The sequence below is a fragment of the Erithacus rubecula genome (assembly GCF_903797595.1).
Source record: "Erithacus rubecula genome assembly, chromosome: 1".
In the NCBI taxonomy this organism is placed as follows: domain Eukaryota; kingdom Metazoa; phylum Chordata; class Aves; order Passeriformes; family Muscicapidae; genus Erithacus; species Erithacus rubecula.
In genome coordinates, this window is record NC_136658.1 from 31,699,688 (window position 1) to 31,724,712 (window position 25,025).

General features: G+C 37.6%; 1 protein-coding gene across 12 annotated transcripts in view; it reads left to right on the forward strand.

Moving 5' to 3' along the window:
• SYTL2 (synaptotagmin like 2) overlaps positions 1-24,188 on the forward strand; it is a 54,461-nt gene extending 30,273 nt beyond the window's left edge. Inside the window, exons 5-20 of one of the 12 annotated variants that reach the window (XM_079303482.1) lie at positions 1,671-1,740; positions 2,255-2,354; positions 3,401-4,282; positions 4,897-6,576; positions 10,308-10,409; positions 11,322-11,375; positions 12,858-12,905; positions 13,951-14,045; positions 15,709-15,828; positions 16,801-16,970; positions 17,580-17,682; positions 18,162-18,332; positions 18,664-18,742; positions 19,651-19,750; positions 20,530-20,735; positions 22,128-24,178. In XM_079303482.1, the coding sequence (XP_079159608.1) occupies positions 1,671-1,740; positions 2,255-2,354; positions 3,401-4,282; positions 4,897-6,576; positions 10,308-10,409; positions 11,322-11,375; positions 12,858-12,905; positions 13,951-14,045; positions 15,709-15,828; positions 16,801-16,970; positions 17,580-17,682; positions 18,162-18,332; positions 18,664-18,742; positions 19,651-19,750; positions 20,530-20,735; positions 22,128-22,273 (4,126 nt within the window). In that variant the 3' untranslated portion in view covers positions 22,274-24,178. The other 11 variants (XM_079303483.1, XM_079303488.1, XM_079303486.1 and 8 more) reach the window with 11 other exon arrangements.
• The last annotated feature ends 837 nt before the right edge of the window (positions 24,189-25,025 follow it).

Here is a 25,025-nt window from a genome sequence, read left to right on the forward strand (position 1 = left end):
GAAAGAACAGTAGTAATATGTTAGTAATTTGGTGTGTGCATATAAGAGGCTGCAACAGTTACTATCTTTAAAAAAATGTAAGAACAGTTAATTTTTCACCCCTCAGATAGATTCCATGACAAGATCAGTTCATACCTTAACCCTCTATCACTATGCATGGTGATATATTTCTTAAAAGCAGTGTTGAATGCCTTTAATGCTCACTGTGGTAATTTTATCTTCTCCATAATTATGTTTTTCCTTCTGCAAAATGTGATGTCACTCCTCAGACACACTTAGCAGTCCAAAGACAAGTAAACTTTCAAGGGTAGCTGGAGTGTTTTGGGGTTTTTTTTCTCCCCTAAACTTTGAGTTTAACTGTGTACCCTGGAGAAGATGGGAAAGTTGTCCTCCCCCTCAGGAGGGCAGACTGGTACCAGGTATCAGACTGGAGAGATATTTGTCAGTGCAAGGAGAGAAATCTGGAACTTGATGAGAGGTAGATGCTTTTTCTGTCCTGAGACACCCTCTTTACTTACCACCCTTAAACCTTTCCACACATAACAAAAATCATTGAGCAAAGAAATACTCAGTTTTGGAATTTCTTTGTACAACTGTATTGGAAAAATCATAGGAGTTGCTTTCTTTCCTAACCTGAGATCTATTTCCTGTCTGGAAATATAAATCTTTTTCTGCTTCACACTGTTCCGCCACCCCAAAATCATAAGCATGTATCTTGGTTGATGTCAGTGTTTTCCATATAAAATTAGGATACGGAATATGGTTGTTATGTGAAGACCATATTGAAATCCATGTGTAACTTCCATCTTCAAAAACCAAATACTTTTTTATATCTGAGATGTTTTGGTAAACTCAAATAGTAAAATTCTGATTGGGAACAAAACCTTGTGCCATTCTGCAAGTAGATGAAATATTTCTCGAGATAATATTGGAGCTGTCACTTCTAGCATTTTTAATGCTCCATATCTGGACTATACTTATTATCACAAGTAATTTTTAATGCTCCATATATGGGCTATACTTATTATCAGAAGTAATAACTTACTTCACTTATGCTATCAATCAAAAAAATTATACATCTCAATTGAAAGAATAGCTTATAAAATGTAACTCTGAGGTGTTATGTTGTCATCTGTGACAGGTTGCATCTTTACTGTAGTGGTGGTGGGATTTCTCTGTTTTTTATGACTTTGACACTTTGCAAAACTCTATTTTTATTCAGATTTTGGCACTTTCCTCTACTTTGATTTCAGTCCTAGAGGTACAAATGTAGGACAAGGATGGAGATGGCAGAACTGATATTGTTTGCAGAGTAGCTATATTTACTATATTTATAGTAAAAATAATACATATATTTATGTTTGTTTTTTATGAAAATTGCTCAGACATCTAAAATGTATCAAAAATATGGTTTTTGTCATGCCAAATAGAAGATGTGTTGAATTCTTTAACAAGTAAACACATTTTTTGCAAGGAAACAAAGCAGCAAAAGTATCCCATTTGCTATAGAAATGAGATGCTTTTCTTCTAAATCTGATGAGTACAGGCTAAATAGAAAAACTCGGGTGCCAAGTGTTTGTTTCAGTATCTATGAGTGAATCTTTGCTTTTTCAAAAAGGCTTAAAGTAATGTCCTGTTTGCTGAAATTGTTACATAATTTTCCTTTGCAGTTCCAAAGAAGTAACCCCTGCTTTAAACAAGCCAGAGGAAAGACCTATGAAGGCAGTCTCATCAGTAAGGGTATGACTGATACTGAATATGGTGGAAGTTATTTGCTTCACTGATAAACATTTGTTAAAAAGTGAGGGGTTTTTGTTTTGTTTTGGAGGGAGGTAATGAAAGCCACTAAAGGTTTAGCATTAAAGTGCTGCTAAAACTATAATTGGTGGCTCTTTTTTCTTGACGTTATTTCAAATCTGTTCAACTACTGAAAGTGATTGACCTGCTCTGTTCTAATGTCACAGAATTAGACAGAGATATAATTATTTAACTTGCAAGAACTTGGAATTTTTAAGTGTCTTTAGGTGGTGGCTTATCTCTTTTGGTGAGTTCAAAAGAACAAGACGAGATTATCACTGGCACTTTGATATTTTGTGTTCATGTTGTTTAGGTTTTTTTGTCAAATATCCAATTGAAGAGGTATGTCTTCAAACTCTTTGCTGATAGATTAGTGGGGAAGAGGAAATCACTGCACTTGTGTCTATTCTGTGATGTAAGAATTTCACTGCAACAGTAATGGTTGTTCCCTTTTTAGCAAAGGAGAAATCCATTTAATTCCACTGCATCAGATGATAACTTGAACAGTGAGGAATCAGAGGACAGACCAGCCACTGTACCTCAGCTGTCAAAGAAGGGTAAATGTACTTATCTGGGAGATGACTGTGAATTTCCTGGAGTTTTATATGGAGATTATTTTTACTTTCATTGCTTCTTTCTGCTTCTTTCTGAAAGAGATCAAAACTTTTTTTGTCTTAACTATTGGAAATTGTCAACTAACTTATTTCAAACCTCATCAAAAGCATGTGAATATTCTCGGGAAATGGCTGTAGACATAAGTAAATGGATTTTGCTTCCTTTGTTTTACTCATAGTTCTAGTCAGTACTGTGCACTCCATCTGAGAGGGCTGCTTGTCCTGAATTGCTAACAAGAAGACAGTGAAATTTCCTTGAATTTGGCATAGCTTTTTCTTTTTGACCTTGCAATCATTGCTGCTAATTAGCTAGACAGAAGCAGCCTAGTTCTTCTCTTTAGTCCATACTTTTCTCTTTTGTTTCTGAAGTCTTGTATATTATCCTCTCTTTCCAGCAGTATTTTCTGCAAGCAAGTTGATTAGTGATTATATATCAAAATACAGGCATTTGAAGTTGTAATTTAGAGTCATATGTGGCTATTACTCTCCTGTCTCTGTTGTGAAGCATGCTAACAGGAAAATGAAAGATTTGCATAGTAGGAGTAGAAAATCCTTTATCTCCCTGCCAGGAGATTATTTCTGCATTTGCCTTGTTTTATATGACTGTGGAAATAGCCAGTTTCCATTTTTGTAGGTTGCTGTTTATATTCTGACATTGAAGAGATGTATATGTATTCAAAACCTGCCCTTCCCTGCAAACTTTGTCACTTGCAGGAATACTGCTGATAAAAAACTTGGTGTGCTCTCTTTGGTATCATCAAGTAGTTAATGTTTCTAAAATAACAAATAACTACAAGCTTTCAATTTGCTAAAAATTTCTATTTCATAAAAATGAAATCAACACCTTTATAAAATCACTGGCTGTGTTTTTGCTGCAGTTGTTTTCAATAAACCAGTATAATCACTGCATTTAAGATCAGCACTGTCATATCTTTCTGTTAATAGTGGCAAATGTCATGTAAACTCATGAGCTCTTCTATGTTTTACAGAAATTTGGTCACTCTCAGAAGACAGCCCACCTAAATCAAATTTACAAAATGATGAAACAGATAAACCTGGGAAGCCTTCTGTAGAACTTACTGATGAATCACAGAAAGAACCAGCCAAGCGTCCTGTCCCAAAAGCTAGGAAACTAATTCACAAAGCAGCAGACTCTGTATCACAAAGAGAAGACCTTGTTCCCAAACCAACCAAGCAGGCTGAGAGGATTAATGGCATTGGTACCCCACCCAGGGGAATTCTGAAGCGTAGCTCAAGCTCAAGTTCCACTGACTCAGAAGTTCGGGTCAGTCACATGTTAGATGTTCAGAAAAAGAATGGTCTTTCTACTGCAACTATTTTTGAAAGGGAAAGTGAAAAGAACTCACTTACAGATGGAGCAGAAGACTCCACACAAAATTCACTGGAAAAACTGAAACAAGTGAGGTTTTCATCTAGTTCAGGTAAAGGAAAACCTCTGCAAAGCCCACAGGTGCACCATGGTAAAGAAAAAGGGGAGCATGATACCTTAAAACCTGACCAAAAAAAGAATAGTGGAAATTATGCTGTTCAATCAGATTCACATGGGGATAAGCAAATTTCTGCAGCAAAGCCTTTGGGAACCTATTCCTCAACTTCACAAATGAAAGCAGTGGATGACTTAGAAGAAGACACATCTGCATCCAGCCCTTGTGACAGTAACAGATCTGTCTTCCCAGTTAGTGAAAGCTTCCAGACAAATACAGTTACTCCCAAGAAACTTGGAACTCCACAGCAGACCTCCAGCAATACCCTGTCAGACAGCAATTATGAACAGAGTGTTGATGAGACACGTGAAAAAAAATCCAACCAGATTTTGTGCCATGAATCAGAGTCACACAAAAACTTTACTGGTAAGAGCCTAATAGAAGTGAAGAATTGAATGAGATAGGATAGAACACATATTCAACATATAGAACATATTCAACATATTCAAGCTAACAATTAACAACTAGGAAACAGTAATAGGAATGTGCTACTGTGGGAATGTGCTGCTGCAGAATTAAATAATCAGTTTTTAAATACACTTTTATGATCTCCTACTGGTAATCTTAAAAGAGCCAGTATAGGCACTTCTCTTGTGGATGGTATTTTAGTGTAGTGCAGTCAGTTGTCCTTGGGAGTAATTCAGATGTGACTTAGGGATTTGCTTATGGGACTAAACACAAATATGCTAGATTGTCAACCTGTGTGCATGTGTCACATCCAGCCTACCTTCAATGAAGGCATTTCCTTTAAGAATGGGTTTAATTCATCTCTTGGCTTGCACCCTCAAAAGCAATGATTCGAGTAGGATGTCTCAGAGCAGGAATTTTCCTCACTCTATTGCTCATGGTTTTTTCCAAAATCACAAGGACAGAGAACTGTTTTCTCCACTAACAGTTAAAACACTAGCAGTTCTAGGTAGACCAAACATTTTTAGTCATGTGTCTGATTCATAACTCTGATAAGTTTGTTTACATTGTAGATGGACATCAACTTTCTGCTGAAATGGAAGCCCCTGAGGTGTCCAATACCAATTCTACAAGTTTTCAACAAGGTAAGCCTGATCTTGTTGATGAGAGAGATGCTAAAACCACTTTCAAGCCTGGCAAGCATGTTGATGAACTCATGAAAGTGGATGATGAATCTGTATCAAAAGTTTTAGACTGGTTTAAAAGAAGTTCTAGTACTGAAGATGAGGAACTTGTATCAATGAAGACCCAAGACAGGGAGCCCAGAGAGGAAGTGGATGTGTCCATCAGAACAGCAGCTCTTCCTACAGAACTCAGTGGGCCTGACATGCATGAAAAAACAGAAGATACAGAAGACAGACCATTTGGAAAGATTAAACAACAGAGCAGTATTTCATCTACATCCTTTGCTTCAGAAAACATGCAGTTGATAAAGGAGAGAGTGAAGCCTAAGACAGGGGAGGCAAATGAAAAGCAAAATGATAAATTGCTAACTGAATTTGATTGCACAAGAGTTGAAGAAAAAGAACATGGTCAAGAAATCCAACAACAAAATAAAAAATCAAATCTCTTGGAACATCAAGGGCACAAGCTACCAGCTCAGAAATGTGAATCAGAGAAAGCAATGCAAGAAAAAAGAAGAATAAGAGAGATCAGAGCATTCTGGGAAAGAGATAAAACTATCCCCAGTCATGTAGAGAAAGAAGGTAGTATCAATGCTGATGTGTCAGGTGGCCATGCATTGACAGGTCTCAGAGAAAGTGACAAACTCAAGCCATCTGCAGTGCATCTACCTAAAGCATTGCATGAGCAGAGCAAGAATACATTCAGAAGTCCTGAACTGAGTTGTGTGAGCCAGGCTTCAGGAAACAAAAATCACCACTCTTTTGAATCTGGACCAGGCCATGCATTTGGGAAGCCAGGAGGGACATTTCAATCTGATGAAGCTCATGAATTTACAGAACTCCCAAAAGCCAGTAACTTGAATCCCAGAGCTGGTGTCACTTCAGCTTCCTCAAAAAGCAAAGACAAAGATGAGAAGAAAGTTGCTGCTTCTTCCCAACAGAAGCCCAGCTTCCAGGTTTTGTCTTTAAAAGAAAAGATGAGTGAAAAGCCCAAGAATCAAATTTTAGATCCTTCACACTTCCAGAGTCTGAGAAACTTCTGGGATACTGGAGTTAAATTCCAGAGCAGCATTGACAGAGAAGATGATTCTTTGCCAAATAACACTAGATCAATAACCTATGAAAGAAAATCAAAGGAAGATAAAGGCAGAGATAATGTGAACAAGCAAGGGTTAATTCAACAACAAACCCAAACATCTGAGAAAGAAAAATTACAGAAATTAGATTCTGTGGTATGCAAAGAGTCTCTAGCATCTCCTATCCTAAAAGGTCTGAATGTGACACACACAAAAAATACAGACTCTCTCCAGCTGGACAGACAACCAGTTATCTCAAAATCCCAGGAAAAGATGGGTCTTCCAGAGCAAGAAGTTAGAGAAAAAGGCATTGTTTCATCAAAAGATCATCATGTATCCTTGCAGCTCCAGTCACCTGGTGATAAAGATGCTTTGAAGGAGACAGTAGTAGGTGATAAACTATATTTACCTATAGAAAAAGGGGAAAACAAGACTTCTCCTTTGGATAAAGAGGAAGTTGCAGAGACTGTGGATAAAGTTGTTCTACCTAAAGGTGAGCTTGATATATTTAAATCATGTCTAAAGAAGCTAGAAAAGGAAGCCTCTGAGATGTCATGTAGCTTAAACCTAAAAGAAAATATTTTGAAAGGGACACATTTTCAGTCAAATCCATGCAAGGTCTTTGAGAGAACAGGGGAAGACAGTCATGATATTTTTTCTGTTGAGCGAGGAGAAGAAATAGGCAAAAGTATAGGACAAGTGAATGTGTCATCAACAGATAAGCATGAGAACAGAAAAAGTCTCAGAAAACTGTTTAGAGAATTTGAACCTTTGAATCTACAGTATCAGGCAGCAGAAAAGGATGATACTCTTGAGGGCTCTCAGAGGCCTCAAGCTGGTTTGCAGAACCTTCTCAGAGAAACCCTTGTATCTCAACCTTCTGAATACAGAAGGGTGGGAATGAAAACACATGATGACTCAAATAGTATGTCACAGACTAGCTGCAGTGCAGAATCAGCACACCAAGAAGCTACTGCTCTGCCTGAAGAGGTACATGAGACCATAGAGAAGTCTGTAGCTGGATCCAAGGACAGTGGCTTGAGTTCTGCTCTAGAGAAGCTGCTGAAGGAGGCTTCTCAAACACCACCTCCTAAACCCAAACGTGCTGACAGCACAGCATGGGGGACTGCTGAGGAGCAAGTTAGGACAGTGTATGAACATGGTGGAGAGGTGCTGCAGGAAATCTGTGAGACTGTAGAAAGGTCTGTTGCCCCATCCAAGGTTAATGGCTTGAGTTCTGCTTTAGAGAGGCTGCTGAAGGAGGCTTCTGAAACACCCCCTCCTAAACCCAAACGTGCTGACAGCACAGTACAAGGAACTGCTGAGGTGCAAGATAAAAGCACAGCTTATGAGTGTGATGGGCAGCTGCTGCAAGAAATTCATGAGATAATAGAAAAGTCTGTTGCCCCATCTTCAGACAGTGGCTTGAGTTCTGCTTTAGAGAAGCTGCTGAAGGAGGCCTCTGAAACACCCCCTCCTAAACAAAAACATGCTGACAGCACAGTACAGAGAACTCTGGAGGTGGAAGCTGAAAGCATGACCTATGAGCATGGTGGAGAGGTACCTCAGGAAATCACTGAGAATATAGAGAAGTCTGTTGCCCCATCCAAGGCCAGTGGCTTGAGTGCTGCTTTAGAGAGGATGCTGAAAGACACCTCTGAAACACTCTCCCCTAAGCCCAAACATGCTGACAGCAGAGTACAGGGGACTGCCGAGGTGAAAGCTGTGAGCACAGCCTATGAGCATGATGAAGAGCCACTGCAGGGAATTGGTGAGACCACAGAAAGATTTGCACTGTCCAGCACTGGGTATAGAGGGTCTGATGTTGATTTTCAGAATCTACCAAAAGAGGTCTCTGAAACACCAGCTTCTGTGCTGGAAAATATGGATAAGAAAATTCATTATAAAATGCAGACTAATGTAGGTATACATGTTCCACATCAACAAGATGGTGATCACCCTCAAGAAATACAAGAAACTATAGAAAAAACTTCTGTTTCAAATATTGCAAAATTTGAATTCAGTCGCTCTATAGAGAAACTTCTTCATGAAGCATCTGCAATTTCATGTCCAATATCCAAAGATTTATATCAGCAAGAAGAATTTGAGGATCATACATTGCCATCAGAAAGAGAGACTCTATTCATGACAAGGTCACAGCCATACAATGCCCTAAGTAGCTGTGATGCACAAATGCAGATAGTTCTCAAAGAGAGAGCTCAAGAAAAATGTGTCAAAGCCTCCGTTAATGATCTTGCAGTAAGTGAAATTGAAGCTTCTGGTTTTAAAGGAGATGGAGCTATTAACAAAATAGAAGAGAGAATCATGATTCCTGTTGATCTTCATCCCTTGGAAGGCAAGACAAATATTGTTGCAGTCAAACCATTTGAGATAAATGAAAAAGGGGTGAATGAAAACACATTCTTGGAGACTTCAGAACAGTATCCAGAATTTCAAGCACTGGTGAATTTCAGAAGAGCAAGTACACCACTTAAAGATGAAAGCAGCTCCCCTCAGCCAGAAGCAGCTCAGTTCTGCCAAATGTCTCTGCACGAGGATAACAATGAAGAGGAAGGCAACAACTTAGATTTGGGATCCAAGTTTTCAGATGAAAACTCGGATTCTCACTCCGGAGCCGGAAGTTCAACTCGTGAGCTATCTGATTTCTAGAGTTCATGGTGCTGAGTTAGACATGGCTACAATAATTTTTTTTGTATCCAGCTTGAAATATGCTAATGGCTACCCTGATACTTTCTTAATTGAGAGATTTGGATAGTTGCTTGGGAGGGGTGAGAAGACCTAATTAAGTTGTTTGATTGGAAAGTGTTTAACAGACACATTTGGGTAAGGATAGTTTAGCAGCATGAATCAATTTGGTTTTGGTGATTTACACTTTTCTTATTCCATGTGGCATTGCCTTCAAATTAATAAATTTGTAACACTCAGTCTAGTAATCCTTTCAAATATACTGGATTAAAAGAGGAAAAAAATATCAGTGGCTCATTGGGTTCATTCTTTAGTTTGACTGGCTAGTCTCTGAAGATAAATACTTACCAGTGGAATATCTGGGTACAAGGATAATACCAATACTCTGTTCTGTTTCATTTAGCATTGTTGCCTTGCACTGAGAAATGACCATATAAATGAAGAGGTCCATTTACCAGGATTCACCTTATTTGGTTAAATGACAGTTCTAATCAATGTATAGTGTATGATAGTCATCAGAGAGCTTAAGGCAGAGGAGATAATTTAACCTTTTCAGTCTCACACTGAGAAAATGGGAATATTTTCTTCTCCTGGAGAATCTGAGAAATACATGAAGTTCCCAGGGCCTGCCAATTTACATCCAAGCCTCTTTTGAAAGTGAGTTTCCAAAGAAACTCAGTGAATACTCAAGATCAGTGAAGATAAAGTGAGAAAAAAATCAAATGTCATTTGGTTTCACCCATAATTACAGGCAGCAATGATGTGATTGGTTGGTGGAAGGGGAGGAAAGTGAGATGGGGGAAAAAAGAAAGTCTTAAAGATTTCTGAAGGAGCTAGGTCTGTCTTGATTCTACTTTTGGAGGCAATTGCATAACTTCAGGGTTCCAAATACATCCACAGCTCGTTTTTGGTTGGTTTTTTTTTTGTTTGTTTGTTTGTTTTTGTGGTTTTTTGTTTTTTTGTTTTGTTTTGTTTTGTTTTTTTTTTTGTGGGATTTTTGTTTGTTTGTTTATCGGGGGCTTTTTTGGGTGTGTGTGGGGAATTGGTGTTAGGTTGGTTTTTATTTTTTCTTTTAGGTTTTTTTTGTGGTTTTGATCAATTGGTTTTGTTTGGTTTTGGTTTTGTTGGGGTTTTTTGGATACTCAAGCATTGAAACAAAATTACTTTCATTTTGGGAAGACTAGGACAAATTTGCACAAAGGGAAAAAACTAAAATTTTCTTTTGTGCTAATTCATGAAAAGATGGTTTCAAAATGGCTGCAATCTGAGTTTATCCTATATTAATCATAACCAGCTGAATGCAAAATTGCTCCAAACACTGTTATTAGTCAGTAAAGGTAGACCTAGACCTACACAGGGCAAATCACTTGTCTGTCAAAACACTTGTCAGACTTGTCCACTGTCTTTGCTGACTATCAAAATAGATTCTTATGAGAAACCTATAATTGGTTATTCATTGACTTGCTTAAAAGTGGCCTGTCTGTGTGTGCAGTGTTCATGTGTTTTGTCTCGTAACAGGTTCTGAAGAAGAATTAAACCCTGTTTTGATGGCTTTGAAAAGGAGTGCAGATAGGAAAAAGCCTTCCAAAAGTCTAGAGGACATTCCATCAGCCACCTCAAGTGAGCACAAAGCTTGTGTGTGTCTCCCATGACCCCCAGTTTGGCTTAAATGTGTTCATGCTGGTCTTCCATACAGCCTTGCCAAGTCGTGGCTTTGTTTTTGTTTCTCAGCAAATTGTATGGAAGTTGTACTTTGGAACCAGATTCTTTTCTCATATGGTTTATTTTTCAGTTCTTGGCATTAATTTTGGAGCAAGGCTGGTCTGTGAAGCAGACATATTCCAGGAGTGCACTGTGTTGATCAGTGATTAACTGTTTCCTGGGTAGTTTTTCAATTGTGAAAGGATTGGCAATGACCCAAAACAGTAATGAGGAGCTACTGTCATTGCCACCTCATTGCTGGCTTGGGTCAAATAAGTAGACAATGAAAGCATGAAAAACTCAGTTTAGTAATGGTCCACCTGTGTATTCTAGCAGTAAATAGATTAAACTTAATTTAAGAGAACACAGTGAGATAATCTTTACTTAAAATGAATTCTCAGCTTCCCTCAGTAGCCTCCTTGGATTCCTTGTTTTTTTAAAAATTATTATTCTTGTCTCACTTCACCCTGGCCCTGAGTGTTTTCATGCTTATGTCTAATGGGGAAGACACAGACTGAATTTACATTTGTGAACTGAAGCATGGAGATGTAGATTTTTGAAAGATACTGGCAAGTTGCTCTTCTAATACTACTTCTGCTACTGCTTGCTTCTAACCAGTTTCTAGGTTTTAGGTGTGCACTAACATTGTTGCAACAACATGCTGATAGAAACTATATCACCGTGAGACCCCTCTGGAATTTAACTTTTCCCATGGCTCTGCTGGTTTGTCTGTGGTTTTGCTCCTCCTTACTCTTAGTTCTGTGATTATCACTACCATCTGTTTTATACTGAATAACAAAGTTTCTAACTGTGTTATTTTCTCCTGCACAGATAAAGAAAAAATAAATAAACCAAAGGAAGAATTAGTTCTTAGTGCTGAAGATGGTAAATATCATTTGTATCTGCATGGTAGTTTGTTGCTTTTTCAATGGCCTTTGTTTGCTAGTGAAGATTTTTTTTTTTTTTTAACTGAGAATTATATTGTGTTTTTAGATTTGGTTGACCTCAGCATGGCTGGAAAGCTTTTGTAGAATTGTTGTGGTGTTTATTCTTAAGGAATCTATTTATGTCCTCCTGTATCTGTAGAAACTGTGTCACTAATCAGCGTATTCTTTTGGCCTTCAGTCATTCAGCCTATGAGTTACTGAAATCATAGGGAGCCTTGAATACAAGCTCAGTTGAAAGAAATTGGCATCAGTAAATATTAAATTTGTCTATCTGTTGCATTATAAGATCCAAGATTACTTTTGCTAAAGAGCAAAACACTCTTCATAATACCTCAGTTGGAAAGGAAACTCTCTTAATATCCCTGCCTTAGTCCTATAAAGTAGAATTATTCTAAACAATAAATGAACTTCTAGATTAGCTACCAGTTAAATTTTTCTATATACCTTTAGAAATTCTGAATCTAAGAAAAACAAAAAGCAAACTTGCTCCAAGAATTTGTCAAAATAAACAGAATTGAAAACTATCAAATAATATCGAATATAGTGGAATATAGCACACAGTTCTTTATTTACTCCATTGGAATACTACATTTTTAAAAGAACAGTTGTGTGCAGCCATATTTTTTATTTTATGCTTTAGGTGCTTTAAAGCATTGTGCATGCCAGTGGCCCATAGTATCAATAGGATAATTATAGCATAATAGGATACCAACAACACCCAGTAAAGTAACAAGACTTAAACACCATCCTGCACTCTGCTTTCAAGTGGAGACCCCTACTGAAAGCCTGTTTGGCATTCAGTGTAAATATGTAGAGACTAACCTGAAAAGAGCAGGGGGAATTTGAGTTTAATTTGTTAAGACTGAAGTTACGAAAGAATGACACACAGCCAAATTGGTAGCTGTACAGGCAGAATAAGGTAAGTTCTCTTGAAAAGGCTGTTCTTTTGCAACAGCAAAAAGATTGATTTTTTTTTTTTTTTTAGCTTGTACACTTATATTACACTCATATTTTGTCATGATCCAGCTCCTCAAAGGAGAACAGCAATGCAAAACACAGAAACAGAATCATACAATTGTTTAGGTTGGAGAAAACCTTTAGGATCATCAAATCCAATGATTACCCAGCATGGGCAAGTTCACCACTCAGCCATGTCTCTAGTTCTGAATTTATGTTTGCATAAACAGGCTCCATGATACAACAAAATCAAACAGACCCTAATAGCCATAGAGGCCTAATACCCAAACCACTACTAAATCCTGGAAGGAAAAGAAATCCCACAAAGTTCATGGGGTTTGGAGAAGTAAAAAAAAACCCAAAACACTTAAAAACCAGAAAAATCTCACATATAAAGTGTATTGATGCTATTTATAACCTTGCAAAACTGCTGCTGAGTGACTGTTAATACTGCACTGAGCAGGTCCGAAACCTGATCAGCATCAAGAGAGGACTGAAAATGCAGCAGAAAGTGAGTAATAGGATTCTTCCAGCAGATACTGGAGAGACTTGTCTTCTGATAGCTGAACTAATACATTATACTTAACAGTACTTTTTCATTTACCAACTAACTAGATACTTGCTCTAAGTACTGCATCTAATTGCATACTGACTGTAACTGATCTGTTGAGCTCTAGCTGAGTTTTGACATCAAAAGCTTTGCAAAAGCTTCACTCACCTTGCAAACATGTGCAGTGTTTCATTTTATGCAAGAAGTACCTGCTATTTGTTGCCAAATCATTTCTGTCTCATGATATGGATACATTTCACAATGTGTATTTGGTCCATCTTTGTGTATTATTAAATATAATGGGCTAGAGCAGGAAAAATTCTGAGGGTCATGAACTTACTGCAAGCTGTATTTTTGCAAGCCTAGCTTATACAATTAGGTTCTGTACAGTGAAAGAGCACAGAAGTGAGCTGCAGTAGAGATATGCAAGTATGGAAGAGACAGAGTGCAAAAAAGTGCATCATTAATAAGATATGCATCTTATAACTAAGTAGGAATACTTGCAGCTCCCTTCGTCAGGTCTAGAATTTGCTTGATTTACACAAATGTGCCTATTGCAGTTAAAGAGATTGAGTAAATAGAATACAGTTTGTCTTGTATGCTGACTTCTCACTAAGAATATTATGACAGTTCTAATGTCAGTGATGACATTGTTAGTGCACAAGTGTGCTTATTCTTGTTCTAGGAAGAAAATCTAGAAGGAAATCTGCAATGTTTTCTTCTTCACTTTTGACCAGAATTTGCTTGTCACACCCAGGCTACCTCATGTCAAGCAACATTTCTTGTCCTGTCAAAGTTTGTTGGTCACTGTTATAGACAATGCCAGAGCAGATTATTCTTCCTAATGATAACTTCTCTGAGTACTGTGGGGCAAAAATCTCCTTGCATCCAAGCTGTTTGTGCATGTGCATGTATTTCATCCAAAGTGGTTTGCTTCTAATTGTGTCCTGTCTCACTGTTCCAATGTACAAACAGTTTTGAAGCCTTTTGAATTACTGCTTTTCAGTTTCCACAGTGACTTCACAGCCTGATAAACTGTTTTCCAACCCTGAAAAACTCAAAGGACTGAGCAAGTCAGTACCCTCATTCTTACAGGAAGAGGTAAGCACCATCTCTGAAATGTTATAGTTTTAGCTACCCAACCATTAAATCAGTGCAAGTAAAATTTCAGAACTCCCAACAACATGCCATGCTTGATTATTGTTATCATCATCATCATCATCATTATAGTGTGAACCTTGGTATAAGCTCTGAGGCCATATCCAAATCTCCTAAAATGACACTGAAGTTTGAAAGTGATAAGCAATTTGAACTGTCAGACCCTGTGACATCTATGATTCTCTACCAATGGTTTGGTTTGATTTGAATGGTTTGGTTTGGAAAGGACCTTAAAGACCATCCAGTTCCAATCCCTCTGCCATAGGCAGGAACACCTTTAGGTGTGACAAGGCCCCATCCAACCTGGCCTTGAATACTTCCAGGGGTGGGGGCAGCCACAACTTCTCTGGGCAACCTGTGCCAGTGCTTCACTACCCTTACAGTGAAAAATTGCTTCCTAGTATCTTATCTAAACATATCACTAGTTAGTTTAAAGCCAATTACCCCTTGTCTCATCATAATATATCCTTTCCCTGTAGGAGGACTTAAGATTTTTCTGTCTTTCAAAGAGTCCATGTAGCTGGACTGATTATCTACACTGCTTAACTGTTACTTCACTCTCTGGGCTTATTTTGTGCAGTCCCAAAAAGCACTCTTCAAAGCAATTTTCTCTCAAGAAGCCTTGCCCTAGGTAGGCTGGACATTATTCAGTCCTTATTGTTGACCTCTCAACAGAGGAGCAATCCTGGTCTGCATTTATTTAACAGAATAGACATAAGCAGATTTTTAAAACAAATTGAAAAAGTCTTCATATACTAAATGTTTATTTATACAAATACCTATTTTTTTAATGTGTGTGGAAATTGTTGTTTACTAACCTTGCATCTGTTATCAGAAGATCTATGATTTCAGTTCAAAACACTTTGAAGGAGACTTTGTAAATTGTTCCTGGGTGGAACACAGCAGGAAGATGAAGTTGTCTGTAACAGCTTGTGTAGGAAGGCATATGTGGGAAGGGGATCAGTTCTTTAGCTCAGAGATAGCACTGTGATAGAATGGGGTTGTGGGTATGTAACCTGATAATGATCAAGGAAACAAAAGCTGCAATTCCCTCATGGAAAAGCAAAGCCCTGCTTGCCCTCTTGCAAGAAAGACTTTGCAAAAAACATTCATCCTGTCCAGTGCTGTTCTTTGAATGTTGCCTTCTGGCCAGCTGCCCCTGAGAGAGAGGGGCACTGAACTGACAGCATTTACTAGATAACAGAAAGGACAGGTAAAAGAACTGAGTATTATCAATTGCATAGGTTATGCACGAGACAGTGACACAGAGAAGTTGAGTTTAATTGTCCCGATAAACTTAACTTTGTAATTTTTCATTGCTACTTGAGATTTAAAACAGACAAACAAACCCCCAGACCTAGTTGCATCACTGCTTAAAAAAAATTATCAGTGTAGGCTGTTCATCAGAAAAACTCCCTTTCAACTTTAAATGCATGATCTAATTCAAGAAATATTATTCATGTTGCACTACAAGGGATTTTCAATTCAGCCTTCCACTTAGTCTCAATCTGCATTAAAATTCTTGTTTGTTTGGTTTTGTTTTTTGAAATTTTCCTTGTGACTATAAACAATGTACACAGACTTTCTTTCTGTGATATTTTTGTAGAGTGATGACAGAGAGACAGATACAGCATCAGAAAGCAGTTATTCCTTTGGCAGAATCAAGAAGAGTCCCAGTTCTCTAACCAATCTTAGCAGCTCTTCTGGCATGGCCTCCTTATCCTCTGTATGTAAACCAAAGCATTATTTTAATGGCACTTTGCTTTTGCTGATTTCTCTAATGTTGTCTTGGCTCTTTTCTCATTCATCTTATCTTTCTTCCCTTGTCATCTCTGTCTTTCTGCTTCTGTTATATGAACATAACATAATTCCTTGCATGGAATTGCCTGAAGCAAGTGAAGTAAAATTAAATAGATTTCAAATTTTTTTTCTAGTAATATATTGGTGCTTGTTCAGGGCTCTGAAGAAAGGTATTGATTTTACCCAAAGAGCTTACATTTGTAGCTGAAAATGAGGAACAATTCATATAGAACAAATATTGAGAAAGGGGAGAGAGATAAGTGAAAGCAGGAGTTATTATTGGTATATCAGTTGTGTATTTGAGTCAATTAGCTAACCAAAAGTCATTGGTTTATGTAGATTTTGAGTAAGAAAACAGAATTTTGGGGAAAGATGTTGAGATAATGTATATATATGTATACACACATCTTTCTTCTTCTGTGTATTTAGTATTTAATGTTCAGTGTTTTATTTATTTATGTCTTTAGGTACATAATTCAGCCATATAGACTTTACCTATTAATCTTTTTGTTAGTATTTTAAGAAGGTCTATTGTCCTAAACACTTCAGCTCTGCTTTCTGCAAGGAAGATCAGCTGAGAAGTAATATTTCAAGGATCTAAGCACAGGCAATCTTCAGATCTACAGCATGCTATAATTTAATTTCTTCTGTCTCAATGCAGCTAACCCATTCAATTTTTTTCTCTAAGAATCCTGGCATAACACCTTTAATTTCCAAATATTTCTTTCATTAATCAACTTGCTGAGAAGCTTGTATAATAGTATCCATTACATTTTATTGTTACATCTAAAGAGATGCAGTTGATTTCTTTACTGTCTGAGCACAACTTCTACCCTGATCCTGAAGTATCTGGCAAAATGCAATGTCTGGAAAATATTTCTCCTCTTGTACAATGCAGGTGAGTGGCAGCCTGATGAGCATCTACAGTGCAGACTTTGGCAGTGTTGATGTGAAGGGGAACATTCAGTTTGCCATTGATTATGTGGAAAAGCTGAATGAGCTCCACATCTTTATTTGCCAGTGTAAAGACCTGGCAGTAGCAGATGTGAAGCGGCAGCGTTCAGACCCGTAAGTACAAAGAATTCATTCCTTTCCTAATGGAAGTTTTTCTTTTAATGTGGAAATGAAAACTGCTGAAGTTCTCCAGTTTCTCTAACCTGCTGGAGTAAACCACCCAAGAAATAGATGAAGAGGCTACAATGTGCTTTGTGGGCTTTTTTTTTATTTTACTCTGATTGAATATAAAACCGCCCTTATAAATTGGTCTGTGTATATATTAACATAGGAAATTAAAACTTTTAAGAATATTAAATTATCTTTTAAAATGCCACTTTTCAGATGGTAAATCTCACTTTGATATGTTTTCAGCAGGATTAGCACCTATAAACATGATATTTGGGCTTGCTACAGGTATATATTCTGTATTTTCATGTGCTGAGGAGGCATTTCAACAGATTTCCCCTGGAGGAGGATATTACAAGAAAGTGATGATGTTATACATCACCACTGTTGTTCTAATTGTTAAATATACAAGGTGAATAATATCTACTCAAGTGGATTTCTTTTACTTTGTAAGCAAATACTCATGTATTTTTGAAGATGAAATTGGAGAGGCTCTGGATATTTTAGGTTTTGGGGTTTTTTTTAGCTCTTCTAACAATCCTCTCTAAATTTTAGGTACGTAAAGACCTACCTGCTTCCAGAGAAATACAGACTGGGCAAACGGAAGACCTCTGTCAAAAAGAAAACTTTTAATCCAGTCTATAATGAAATACTGCGGGTATTTATCAAACTATTACTAGATATAATACACTGTATGTGTGGTGTGTGAGGAGCCCCAGCTTTTGGGCACAGGTCCAGTTGCACTCAAAAGGGACATTAGCCATGAGAGGGATTGCCCTGCAGAGCTGGCCATGTGCTTCCATGGATAGGTTGACTCTGCAGAGATCTCTGGATCCAGCATTGAGAACACTGGTGGTTTTGCACGTCTTGTAAACAAACAGGAGCCATGTATGAGCTGAAGATGGTAGAAATAAAAAGTCAGTAGTTGGGTCTTATTGTGGTTCGTTTGTTTTCTGAAATGCAGAAGTGGGCAGTTATGGACCTATAAACCCAGACACTTTTTTCTAACCCTGTCACTTTCTGACATAGCACTAGTAAAAGTTAAAAATTACCTTATTAATTTTTTTTTTTTTTTTTTTTTTTTTTTTTTTTTTTTTTTTTTTTTTTTTTTTTTTTTTTTTTACTTCTTCCTGGCAGTATAAAATTGAGAAGGAGCTCCTAAAGAATCAAAGCCTCAATATCTCTGTCTGGCACAATGATACCTTTGGGAGGAATAGCTTCCTTGGCGAAGTGGAATTGGATTTAGGAACTTGGGACTGGAATGATCCATCCAATAAGCAGATCAACTGGTTTCCTCTCAAGCCAAGGGTAGGTTGGCTGTTTTGCATTTTCTGCTGTGTAAGTGCAAAATCAAGTCATTATTTAGACTTGGTATTGTGTGTTCTGTGGGTTTTGTGCTGCTTATAATCACAAATACTTATACACTGGTAAACAGAAATGCACTTCTGAGATGTCTTTTAGTCTAGCTAGCTATTACAGTAGGAAAAAGTTTCTCACAGTCTAAGGACTAGGAATTTCAAAGTATTTGTCATTGCCATATTGTTGCAACAGAAATCTGAAGTAAGCCTCCTGAGGATGTGTAGCAAGTGCAGCACCATTTTAATATCAGAAATTTGGTTGGTTTTTTTTTTCATTTCAGACTTCAGCAATAACTCTTAATCTAGAAAACAGAGGAGAGATGAAACTAGCCCTCCAGTATGTCCCACATCCAATTGGAGGTAAGCATTACTGCTTTGCTTGGGTTCATCAAGCCTTTGGTGGTTTTGTCCTTTTGGTTTTTTGTTTTGTTTTGTTTTTTTAATTTAAAGAAATGCCTCATTTAATGTTTGTCATTCACTACAGACAGCTTCTTTCAACATAAAAGTTTTCTGTTTTCTTCCTAGAGGATTAAGTCAGGATGTGAAAACAGTTAAGAACCTCAAAGACCACTATGAGATCTTTTGATGAAATTACCTCATTGACATAATCTAAGATTTTTAATACAATATGTATGTGTAACAAAATTCTGTTTTCTCAATAATTTTGGAGATCATAAATCATCAGGCAGGTGTTGTGATAAACAATTGACAGCACACTGAATTTCAAGCAATACTAGATGTAGGAGGTAGCAACAAGTATCTAGAAAGCAGAAATTTATAACAGTCTGATCAGTTTGGTTTAATCTTGTCTTGCAACAGATAGTGGACCAATCTGAGAGTGAATCCAGGTCACGTCTTTAATCCAGACAGTCAGTAAGAATCAAATATATTAAGACCATAAAAGAGCTTATTTGAAAGTACAAGCAGCAATAAATGCTAAGATCACATAGGCTGATGACAAGCTGATCTGTTTATCTAGGAGTCTTGGGAAGACAAGACCAGTGGCATGTGTTGGCTTAGTTGTAACAGAAGAAAAGTCATTGTAGGAGTGCAGACATGATGTGATCTTGCAGTACTTTGATGAAGTATTTCAATCTTCAGAGTACAGAGAGCAAAGTTGAATTAAGAGATAACAAGTCCAGGCTGAATATCACTTCTACAAATGGGCAAGAACTGCTGCATCTGACAAATGGGCAAGAACTGCTGCATCTGACAAAATACCTTTAAAAGGCATCTGCTTAAGCAGATGTTTTGTTTTATTTTTACAGGAAAGAAGACTCTATCTACTGGTGAGGTCCACATCTGGGTGAAGGAATGCCATAACCTCCCTCTCCTGAGAGGCAATAGGCTCAACTCTTTTATTAAATGGTAAGAATTGTGGTTGAAGTCATCAAACATGGTGGCCCAATAATGCTACCATTGTGCTTTCTAATTGTATCTTCTTTTTCTACATTCATATTAAAAGAACACTGAATTACTTTGTTTCCTCTTTATTGCAGTGCAAATTGTCCTGCATAGTTTACAACTTCCAGATGCTAAGTGTGTGCCACCAAGTAAAACTTACTGGGAGAGCTTTCTGTGTCATTATTACACTTTGTTTTTTTCTCTCAATACTTGGTGGAAGGACTAGTCAAACTGTTCTGGCTTTTATTCACATTGAAGCAAAGCATGTTTGTGCAAAACACGGTTTAGCTTAGCAAATTTTGGGAGGAAACAGAAGTGAGAAATAATGTAATAATGTGAGTACATAATTGCATTTCTTCCCCCTTCCTTTCCACAAACAGACTAAAAATGTGAAGAGATAAGAATAACAAGATGGTTGGGGAAATATCTGGCAGCAACAAAATATCTCAGCATCATCAGTGATAACACAGCAAATAAACTCACTTGTGCCCTTTCCCAACCTGACTTGCTTGTCCTGGTTTAGGACATTTGCCCTTCCATCCTCTGAAGCACAAGGGTGGATACTGCTGCCAGTATTTCCTGTAAGGGGCTGAGAATATGACCCTTCACTCCATCTCTGTAAAGCACCTTATCTTCAGTCCTATTTTAACATGCAAAACATAGTTAATGAGCAGCTTTTGCATTTTCAGTATGTTTCATGCAGGCTGTGCTGTGCAAACTGACAGTGCTTTTTCTCTCTGAAGTACCATTCTTCCAGACACCAGCAGAAAAAGTCGCCAGAAAACAAGGACAGTTGCCAAAACTACAAACCCGGTATTCAACCACACCATGGTCTATGATGGCTTTAGACCAGAAGATTTAAAAGAAGCCTGCATAGAACTCACAGTCTGGGATCACAACAAACTAGCAAACCACTTTCTGGGAGGCCTAAGGATAGGTCTTGGAACAGGTACTGAACAATCACTACATTAATATTTAATTTACAAAGTAGTCTTTCCTTTTTTTTTTCTTTTTCTTTTCCATTTCTTCTCTTTCAGTCTTTCTTTTCTCTTGAACAGTTTCATTCAGTGAAGTGCCCATTCTTGAGAACAGATCCTGAAGTTTTGTCAGGAGGGTTAGCATGACTGACAAGGAGAAATAATAGAAACTAACCTTTGTCTGGCCATATATTGTATCTGGTACTGTTTAAAGTATGCTCTTCCTGCACTGAAATCTGATAATGTCTTGCAAACTGACTTGATGTCTAGAGGTGCAGGAACAGAGGCTACACAGCATTAAGGGGAATAAAATGTGTATTTATTGAGAGGCCTTCAAAGGCTACACCCTGGCAGTATCAGTTGTGGCCCCTGCCTGGATGGCTCCAAGATGGAAGCAAAAGAGGGCTTGGTCATGAGATCTCACATTTTTATGGGCTTGGTCATGAGATCTCACATTTTTATAGGTTTTAGTCCATTTGCATGCAGGAGTCAGCTGAACAATTAAAATCCTTAGATCATGAAGTTTTATCCTCCGTGGTTGCTTGGTTGCTTGCCTGCCCTCCTCTTTTCACATTTATACTTAGAGCCTGAAGTTTGAAGAAATTGTCCTTGAGTCCTCAGCTGGAATAGGACTGTTTCATCTTTACCACCCAAGCACAACAGCAAAGCACACCCAAGCAAAACAGAAAAACTTAATGCATCAACTCATGCAAAAAAATAGTGTAAAGACACCAGTGGGTGGAAATAAAAGGATAGATCAGAATGAAGGATAAGATTGGAATATACCGAATAGGAAAAATTATACATGCAAACAAGTTTTGAGCATAAGGGCCATATAAGATGTGCAGATATAGGAACAGGAAAAGCATACAATTCATCTATTTGTCCCTTTTATTCAGCTCTCTGATCTGAGGGGAGGATGTGTTTGGAATCTTCTCAAGAAATGCAATATACAAACTACTTTTCACAAATTAAACTCTTGCATGGTTCCTCAAATTACAAATTAGAATAGTAAATCTTAATTTGAACTTTAGAGTACCCAAGGTTGCACTTCAGTACAAAATCAGTACCCTGTTTTATTGTTAAACCATCTCAGATGTATGGGCAATTGACATTTTTTCCTTGGGATTGTGACAAAAACACCAGAGATAAAAAGGAGAAATCTGGACAAAGAAGACAAAATTTGTGTGAAACTATTGTTAATTGCATTTGACATAAATGCTCAAGAGTAAAAATGTAGAACTGTATCTCCAAAGCACTAGGTCAGATACCTGAGGAGGTATAACCATTTTAGAGCAGGCAAATTTGCACTTAACTCTGCAACATAGTAAGTAATTTTTCTTTTAAAACTGACATTTTTCTAGGCAAAAGCTATGGAACTACAGTAGATTGGATGGATTCTACTTCAGATGAAACTGCCCTTTGGGAGAAGATGATAAACTCTCCAAACACCTGGATAGAAGATACACTACCTCTCAGGATGCTTATGGTTGCAAAATTGACAAAATAAGGTGGATTTTTATTTGTTTGTGTCAAAAAGAAATCTTGGGAATGAAATTGAAAGCATGGGGGTGGAAGTTGGAAGAGGAACACAGTAGCTTTGACAGTTTCTGCTCTTTTCTGATTTTGTGCTGTCAGATGTCACTTTGTATTTGAAATTAAACATCTGCTTGCAGATCATTATGTAAACTGTAAGGATTTTTAAATTTCTTATTCACTGAAAACAACTTCAGAAAAGAAGGTGCTTACAGAACTCAGTGTTAGAAGTAGCTGTGATACCTGGATGACTTTGTTGTCTAACTGAGACATTGCTGATCCCTTAAATGATCCAAATAACCAGCAGAAATATAAGAGCAAAGTCAACTGTTTCTGTACATTGCTAGATTTGTTCATGAAGTCTTTCTGATAAGACAGCAACATTAGTGTTAAAGCTCATTGATATGTGTTTTTATCCTCATTATGCCATGTTAGATCTCACCAGCATGGAATATGGGCATGAAGAATTTAGCTTTTTGAAAGTTCCTCTAGTTGTAGTTGTACATTTCTAGGACACAGCAGTTACTTCCCCAATGAGAGAAGCATGGCATGAAGTGGGACTGTCGATGTCCTATTCTACAAGGTAAAGAGGTGAAGTTCCAATGTACTGTAAAAAATCAGGGTTATAAAAAGTTTGCTTTATAAACATGTTATTGTATGCTAGCAAGATGATTACTTAGTCTTAAGTGCTGAAGATGTGAAGGTGAAACTTTTTTTATTCCAGTGCTACTCAAAAGGATCTAAATGGGCCAATTTTAGTGATGACAAGGATGTTGGGTATTTATTCTCCAAAGTGCACTTGTTTGTTTGTACCTGTATCCATCAGGGAATCCACTTTCTCTTTTGTCAACCAGGCAGTCTGTGGAGTTACAAATGTCAAAAGCAGTTTGCTAGTCTTTGGTATCTTCCTGCTTCAGGTGTTTTGTATGAGATATATAACTGCTCCAGCTTCCAATCTGCCAGAGATACAAAACACTTTTTGACTAGGGAACCTGTGTGCATGACACTTCAGAGCAACGTATTCTCACCAACGTGGTACAGCTGTTCACTCCCTATATGAATTAATTTTTCACCTGAAAACAGAGGTTGCTGTGAACATAACCCTCAGTTTCACAGGATTAATGTTTTTATTGCAGTTGTATCTCCTCTGAAGCTAAGTCTAAACAGCTTTGGGTTTGCAGGAATGGGGTCTTAAGACTCCAGATTTGCAGGCAAGTGTCATGTAATCTGCTATGTTCTCTACAATAATACTCTACAATATTTTTGTACCTAAATTTCACTACTATCAAAATAAAAGGTTTAGTTTGTGACAGTGACAATCTCCTTGTCTTCTGATCAAGTATAAGACATTCTGTGTCTTGCTATTCTTTTAACCCTTCTAGAGACTGACACAGAATTTTTCTGGTATCTCAAAAGACTCTGTATATCACCTCAGACCAAACCTCAAATTTTGAAAAGCTACTTGAATATGAATGCAAGATCTAATCTCCCCCTTCTCTTTGAACCATGAACATTGCGTTAACAGCTTTGTTAATCTGTTGGCAGACACACTGAAGTAGACAAGGCACAAATACAATGATTACTGTGATGACAATCAGCACATACATGCCCATTTTCAAATTTTTTCCTACAATGGTGGAATTACAATTCCAATTACACAAATCATCCAATCATGATCCTTCTTCGACTCTGAGTTTGGAGATACCGTCCTGCAAATCTTGTACTTTTATGTATAGATATCCAATGATCAGAAAGATTCATGCAATACATTCCAGCAAAATCTTTGCATCCATGTCCATGCACTAACAATAGAAAATCAGTCACTGCTCTGTTTTGCAGAACTGTGCATCTTCCTCCTTGAGTATGAGTTAACAAAGTACTAAGTGCGAGAGACAGCCAACAACCTAGTTGATCCAATTGTTTCAAAGCTGCACTTGCAGCAGCTTGAGGCAGAAGAGCTGCCACAAACCTTCTTCCAAAATTCCATGCTCTAAAGTTGCATCACAATCAGGTTTATATTCATCAATGGATCTTTTTTCTCTACGTTTGTGCTCTTTAATCATTTTTACATGAGGTGTTAGCAAAGTAAGTGTCCCACTGCTGCATGGCCCACCTTTGATGTTTGATGGAATGGAAGGCCGAACTCATCTCCACAAATGAGAAAAATCCCTCGCAGTAACTGCAAAAAGATACGATTTGGTACAGTGTGTGTGAAACTGGGGTGGAATTGTATTGTGCTAGAAGTGTCTGATGATCGGTGGATTCAGTTCTGCAGAGGAGCGACTTAGAAAATTTAAAATGTACAATGCTTTATTCAAACACATTTGAGGTGTAGCCCATGCTTCCCCCCATTTTGTTTTTCCAAGAGAGATTTTGAAGTCTGGTGCATTGCCTCAATGATTGCCTGACTTGCCAGAGAATGAGGATGCCAAGATATGATGCACAAGCCAATTCATCAAGAATATTTCAAGCCTTTGGGCTATGTAGGCTGGGCCATTATCTGTTTTGGTTTCCTGGGGCACACTCAATGAAGCAAATGCTTGCAAAAAATGTTGACATGCATGTTTCCCCTGCATAGAACTGTAGACTGCACATGAAAAGGTGTCCACTGAAACATGAATATTTTTAAATCTCCCAAATGATGGGTATTTAGTGATGTCCATTTGCCACAATTGCAGACTCTGCAAATCTCTTGGATTCGCTGCTCCACTGGATACAGGAGGTTG